General features: G+C 41.7%; 1 protein-coding gene across 4 annotated transcripts in view; it reads right to left on the minus strand.

Annotated features, from left to right (window-relative positions):
• FOCAD (focadhesin) overlaps window positions 1-7,597 on the minus strand; it is a 256,908-nt gene that overhangs the window by 123,947 nt on the left and 125,364 nt on the right. For all 4 annotated transcript variants that reach the window (XM_019554782.1, XM_019554785.1, XM_019554783.1 and 1 more), the window contains exon 15: window positions 2,778-2,904. In XM_019554782.1, coding sequence (XP_019410327.1) covers window positions 2,778-2,904 — 127 coding nt within the window. The remainder of the gene's footprint in view (window positions 1-2,777; window positions 2,905-7,597) is intronic.

Consider the following 7,597-nt stretch of genomic DNA (forward strand, 5'->3'; position numbering starts at 1 on the left):
GTATGCCTCCGAGTCATCCTCCCGGGTCATCTTTGGCATTTTAAATGCAGCCAGACTACAGCATAGCCAGTCTTACTGGCGGTTCATCATTTGCTGCTGGGCTAAGCACATCCAGAGGGGCCATCGCTGCCAGTTGCATTGTGCTATAATCTGTGTCTGCCGGGTCTCCTTAGTGTTTCCCAGCCAATGTACCACTTTGTGCCTGCCTGGCCTCAAGTATGCGTTCGCAAGCTGCCTTGGCACATGCACCTGAAAGTGGCCACGAAGTGGGTGTCACCAACCTTGGAACACGATCGCTCCAGGGGGAAACCCAGAGACTTTCCTGCCACGACTTCGATGATACCTTCAGTGGTGGGCTCCCCTTCAGTGGACTCACTTGGATTGCCTGCAACCCTCAATGGGTCTTCATGGGGCTCCACCTGCCCTATACCCCATCCATGTGCCAGCCTCTAAGATGTCCCTCAATGTTCCCATGGCTCACCCTCCGACATCACCCCTTCCTTTTGGAGTTGCTCGAGGCCACCCAATGGACCTTTGGCTAAGCCCAGTCACTGGTTGAACTCCTGCCTTGGAGTGCTGCCTTCACCCCTGGTCTTACCTCCAGGACTTCTGGAGGCAGTCCTGCCCTTGCCTCAGGGCCTCTCAGGGCTGATCCCCATCAAAACAGTTACAAGGAAAACCGCATGCAAAAGGACAAAACATAGAAGAAAAAATGTAAAGAAAAGGATTTTGCCCATAATCCAGAGTAGGGTCTGGTCTGTCCCTTTCTGACTCACAGCCCCTTTGGATTATGGTCTTTGTTGTCCCTCGATGTTGTCCAGTGTCCTCGCTCCTGCTAGAGACCTTCTCTGATGCGCCAACTCCATGTCCCTTGCTGCACTCCGGCATTGTGAACGTTCAGCATGCGAAGCACCCTTGGAGTGCATCCCTTCTGGTGCTCCCCCAGCATCTCCCTGAGTGCTGGCTTTTATCCCAGCCAGGCAGCGTCCAAGGATGGTGTAACCTGCTCATGCTGGCTCGAGCCAAAAGTAGACGCGGCTTACAAACCACATGGCAATTTGGAGCCAGCACGGCATGGCTGTCTCTTCATCTCCTGAAAGGGGTAAATTAATCCTGGTTTCAGGGCTTTTTGCGCACAAGTGAGCTGTCCCATTCCCTGTCTCACCATGGGGGAAGGGGGGAAGGCAGTGTGTCTACCAGTGACTATCCTCCCAGGACACAGGGGTTTTCAACCTTTTTAGTCTAAGTACCCCTGCTATGAAGGCTGCCAGACGTTGGGGGGGTGGGGGGGAGAAGGAGTGGCCCAGGGCCAGACGCTGGGGAATGGGGGAGCACACAGACAGATGGCCAGTGTATGTGAGCTTCCCCACCCCACAGAGGGGTGTCACTGCCCTCGGCCTGCCCTGGTCCTGGGTGGTAGCGGTGTTCCATCTCCACCCACCTGCATGTACCACCTAGGACTGGTGCAAGTACCCCAAGGGGTATGCAGACCCCTGGCTGACAACCCCTGCTCCAATAAATATGTTATAGACTAGACAGTGCCTTCTTACATCTTTCATTCACCAAGCAGGAAACCTGGGGATATAAATGACTGGTGTTAAGAAAGAGACTAGGCTTAATAAGGGATGCAGGGAAAAACTTAACCCAAGGAGAAAAAGACCACAAAATTAGCTTTTCAATGGATTAGGTATGAAAACAAAGTTTAACTTTAGTTTTAATAGCCAAGTTATAATGTACATTGTTTTAAGAACAAATATTAAAACTGCTAATGAACATCAAATTTTGTCAAAGCAATTTGTTTTATACATAATTTTATTTCAATATATTACTTTGTTTCATCCTTTTCTTTTTTGGTCTATGACCAAAGATAAATGTGGAATGATGGAGTAAACAGCAAGAAAACACTTCCAGAAACAGCTTACAAAGGGGTTTAAAACACTATGATGAGCAGTTTCAATTTCATTCTTGAATCTTTCTTGGCCTGCATACAACACTTTCCACATTAAATCAGTTAGAAACTAAGATAGATGGCCACACTGAAAACATGCTGGCTTCTGTTAAAATCATGCTGGCAAAAAAACCCAAAAGATTTGCCCAGAATTAGGAAATATAGCCTGGCAAGAACTACTGTGTCTATTTTACAATTCTGACATACAAGTCAATACACATGACACTCTCATCAAATGGTAGTCACAAAAGAAAACACAAAAACACAAAAGAAAGATGTTGTCCTCTTGATAAAAGACACAAAGTAAGCCCAAAAGTAAATACAATATAAAAAAAAAAAAAATGCAATATTACAGGTTTCTCAGGAGCTACCATTCTGGAGCCTGGTAACCAAGTTAAACACTGGCATTATTTATTTATACTCTGATAACACCTCAAATCCTCAGGCTAGGCACAAAGAAATAACACACAGGAAAATAACAGTCCTTGCCCAAAAGAGCTTACAATCATAATCAGCAAACGTCACCGTGAAAGATATAAGATATGAATGAAGCAGTCGGTTGGCCAGGTCAGGAAGATGATACGAAAGTAACAGGATGTGTACACTTCTTAGTAATCAGGATTATGTACCAGACTACACGTATGCTTTTCTCTGAAAATGTTAACAAATAACCACTGAAAGAAATAGCTGATGAATGAATAGGTGGAAATAAAGGTTTAATTTAACAGAAGGAAATGTTTCAGAGCATTCTACAGAAATGCCTCCTAGAAAGAAAGCAAAGCAAAAAGGAAACGTGCAACACTGAGAAAACCATTTCAATTAACCTTACCTCAGCCTGGCAAAGTGCATGAAGACCCTGTAATACTAAGGCAGCAGGCGTAGCTTGATCAGGCTTTGTGCATTCATTCAGTACCTGGGAAATCGCAGCCAACATATCTGCTCCATGCTGGTAGGGCCTAGAGGAAAATCAACATTATATTAAGGTACAAGTCTATTTTTTAAAAATCTGCTTGATAGCCCAAAGCTTCTTGACATAAAAAAAAATATTTCCAAGCATATATTTTTCTGCACAGAAATAACTCCTGAGGCAGCAAAGGGCAATCAGCAGAATGCACACCAGCAAATCAGGCAAGGGAACCAAGTAACAGGTGGGGAAGGATATGGGGCTTAGCTTGTGGTATACCTGACAAAAGGTTTGGCTCCCACTGAGTTAGTGGAAGAGAAAGAAACTACAGAGCTAGTGAGAAAGAAAAAAAAAATTTTGTTAAAGTTTTGCATCAATAGAGAAAGGATCTGCATTAGGTTTTAAAACAGTACTGATGAGAACTATGTAGCACTTGATGTTCAGATTCAAACAGATTACTTTCTATAAAGTCTGACCTCCTTCATAATACCAGTCACAGAATTTCACCTAGTTACTTCTGTATCAAGTCTAAAATCTTGCATTTGACTAAAGCAGTTGTTCTCAACATTTTTAGACTCAAGGGGAACGTCTACATGTGCCACTAATAGGTAACAATAAACTGTGGGATCTATTGCTCCACCTCCACAGTATATTCCTCCTAGGAAGTTCCCAGGCATCCAGTTTACACATGCACCCAAGAACATCACATTGAACTGAATCAGAGAAGCCCTGGCTGGCAGAGGGCCCAGGGGATCAGCTTGCCAGCCAGGGGCTGCTCCGTCTGAGCTCAATGTGCTGTGAAAGGGCTGGCTAGGGCACAAAGGCTACGCATGAAAAAACTCCACAGCGGGGTAGGACCTATAAATACAAGTCCTAGCCTGCTGTGGAGTTCGTTAGTTTCATGCACCCTAATAGGGGCACACATGTAGACAGGGACATTTACTGTGCAGTTAATTAGGCAACTGCCCAGTAAACATCTTGTGTAGACTCATGGTACCCCTTAGGAAAATATGTTGGCTGTTAGTTTTCACATGTTTTTTGACCACAGAAAAATAACAGACTAATTCTTCTGTTGCAAAGAACTCAGAAAGGGCACAACAGGTGAGAATAGTTTTTAACATGGTGGATTTCTATTTGAAATCCCAGGGTTTACCTTACACATCATGTTTGCATACCTACCAATGATAACATTGCATTGCACCTCACAGCACCCTTGAAATGATTTCAAGACACCCAAGAGTGCTGCATCACCCTAGTTGAGAATCACTGGACAACAGCATACCTTTCAGACAGGTATCCAATCTATATTTAAGACAGCAAGTGACATAAAAATGTATTTGTAGTTGAGTCCAATGGTAAGTTAAGCCACTGAAAGACATCAAAAAAAAAGGTGTGATACGTTCTAATGCACATTCCCAACAATCCTACTTCCTGCTATGCCACATGTGCATAGCAGCAGGCGTGACTGTAGGATTGGGCATCAGATCTCATCATACCATACTGCCAGTGCAAGGGGATAGGTCAGCAGGACGAAGCCGGGATCACCACAGCTGCACAGGGAAAGACTGGGTCCCCATGCAGCTCATACACACAGGGAAACTCCAGGGTGAGGGTGAAAAAAAAAATAAATAAATAAATGCTGTAGCTTGGTGTTTATATATGCAAGCTAGCAACTAAATTACATTTTTCTTTTTTCTTCCTCAGCAAAATGGTGCAACCAACTTTTAGCACATGGAAACATTTCCACAGTGCAAGTTATTTTGATAAAAATATGTAATTTGCAAATACTATCAAATGAAATATGCATTTCCAAATGTTACTATGGCGACCAAAAAAATCCTTGTATGTAAGAAGCGTCCTGCAGGTATTAAAAAAATCCTTCTTGGGTGTATATTAGGAGGAGGTTGATCATGATACAAGTAGCTATTTCCAATGTTCTTGGTCCAGAAGTCCTCCTACTGCTGCTGCTGCTGCTTCTTTTTCTTCTATAATATCAGCATCACAAGGGGTTGCCCAATCAACATCCTCAAGAAATCAAATATTTCAACCACCTGTATATAAAAGACTCTCCAAACAGCTTCATTTGTAGACAAGATGACACCTGAAGATCAGGGGAAAAAACTGACCAAGCTCTTGCAAGAGCAATATATTCTGTGACGCCGTTGTCAATAACTGAAAATGCATACTGGCAGGAAGCTTTTAAATTACTAAGACCATCATACCGTTTACCCACCAGACACTCTTTGAGCAAGCCTCTTTTAGAATCAGAATATGAATTTGTAACGCAATATGTCCAAGGAAAAATCAACAAAGCACTGTGTCCTGCAGTACTTACTGGATAGACAAATGTGTGGGGAGAAGGAATCATAAAACTTTGTAATAACAACACCTCAACCAGTTTTTTACAGAAGCATTGAAACAAGAGAAAACAGGCATACTGCAAAGTATATCAGTAATAAAATATGTGAAGTTCTACAGAAGATTGAGTGGTAAAGTATTTGTTTTGCTGACTGACAAGGCAAGTAACATGAAAGCAGCATAGAAGATCATGGATAAATATCCACATATTATTGCAATAGAATGTGTATTCCATGGGGTAAACTTGCTTCTTAATGACAATGTGAAGTTGGGCACTCTGCAAAACAACTATAGAAGAGCAAGAGAAGTTATAAAACAAGTAAAAGCTACTCATATTGTAGCTGTAGTTTTTAAGAAGCAGCAGGAAGAAAAGAACGTCAGGAATAAAATACTGACACTCAAACTCTGTAGTAAAAATTGGATGGGGTGGAGTGGTGATCTCATTTGAAAGTTTACTAAAAAAAAAAAAAAAGTAGCTCTTCAATAAACAGTAACAGAGGATCTTAAAGTACCCAGAAGTGTAAAGAACACTGTCCTCAATGAGGATGTCTTCTGGGTTCAGCTGCAGAACTCCCTGAAGAGTCTAAAGCCAATTTCTTCAGCAGTTGCTGCATCTGAATCAGACAGTGCACTTTTGTCAGACATTCCTTACCAAATGGCCCAGATAAATCAACTGTTTTTGAGAATCTATGTGGTGCTTGCAAGTACAGAAGAAAGAAAAGGGAAAGACTTTATTAACAGACGGGAAGTATTTTGTTGCCAATCAATTCATGCTGCTGCAAATCTCTTGGATCCAAGATTCAAAGGAAGGCATGTTAGTGATGACTAACTGCATTTGCACTGGATTACAAAACACCAACACACTTAGGACTTGATGTTGAAAACGTACTTTCAAATGTTGGAGAATACAGAACATCTTCAGGTATTTGGTCCAGGAATGCAGTCTGGGACTCTGCCAAGCATATCCCTCCTGCAACATGGTGGCAAGGCCTTTGCATGACACAACCTCTGACTCCTCTTGCTTCTCGCCTGCTTCAGATTCCTCCATCTTCTGCCGTATGCAAAAGAAACTGATCTATGCTTGGAAATACTCACACCAAATCAAGAAATAAACTAACATGAGACAGAGCAGAGAAGCTGGTCTCAATCCGGACAAACCATCAGTTTTCAGAAGTCCATGAAGATGATAAAAATGAAGGATCAGAAGAAGCAGAAACTGCCAACAATAACAGCTCAAAAATGAGACTGATTAGAAGAAGTTTAATGTAGCAAAACTTGTATTCAATGAGTCTTGGGGTTTTTTCCCCCTTTTTTTCTCAGCCCTTTTTCTAAAAATGAGTGCTTTCTGTATCTGCTTGACACTGTGGAGGAGACTAAGTCCAGAATGCATAATAATTTCCTCTGTTTTACTATATTGTTGATAATTTCTTCTACTTTCAACTTTAATTTTCACCTGCTTCTTATAAACTGGCAAAAACTAAGCAATCCTAGGTTCCTTAGAGTTCAGCAGATGGAGTTCCATTTGTAACAAAAATTAAAAACATTTTTAAAGTAAATGTAATTAATACATTTGTAATTATTGTCTGAATGACCTATACTTTTAAATTTAATAAATATACCAAACATGATCATTTTATGAGCAAACCAAGTGAATTTAGATCTGTAAAGGTTCCTAAGAAAATAAATATAGCATATATTTCAATTTTTCCCCGAAATTCAATTTTTTCCAAAAAAAAACAAAAAAAAAAAAAACAAAACCCCAGGAAAAAAAACCTTTTTTTTTTTTTCCACAGCTTCAAAATTTCTGGGAATTTTACATCTTTGGTCTGGCCAAGTCCCTACTCCTGCTCAGGCTAAAGAGCAGAGGGGTTGGACCAGCTCTGGAGCAGACAGCACAGCTCAGCCCAGGGCTAGAAAGTATGCTGGGATGTTGGGGAACATTGATTTAACTTAAACCAGGAAGGGGTCTGGGACAGAAATTCCATAAACTGATTTGACCTAAATCAGTTAAGTCTGACACTACATTCAACCAGGTTGATCCTAAACCAGTTTCAGCCATTTTGAAACATGTTTATGTGCATTGAGAATTTATGTCTTGTTACAGGTTCAAACCAGTTTATGATCATTAAGCTGGTTTATGTGTAACCTCTGTCCCTAGCCAACAAAGCAGCTGCACAGACAATGCATAAAGAAGGAATGTTGTGTGCCTTTTTGAAGCAGCCATGACAATACAAAGATGGTGTAGACAAACTAAACGCCTATGACTTAGTGGGGCTGACGGAAACCTGGTGGGATTCATCCCATGACTGGGCGGTACATATCGAGGGCTATAGATTGTACAGAAAGGACAGGGTGGGGAAAAAGGGGGGAGGGGTTGCGCTCTATGT

This window comes from Crocodylus porosus, unplaced genomic scaffold (genome assembly GCF_001723895.1).
Source record: "Crocodylus porosus isolate Cpor-Errol unplaced genomic scaffold, CroPor_comp1, whole genome shotgun sequence".
Classification (NCBI taxonomy): domain Eukaryota; kingdom Metazoa; phylum Chordata; order Crocodylia; family Crocodylidae; genus Crocodylus; species Crocodylus porosus.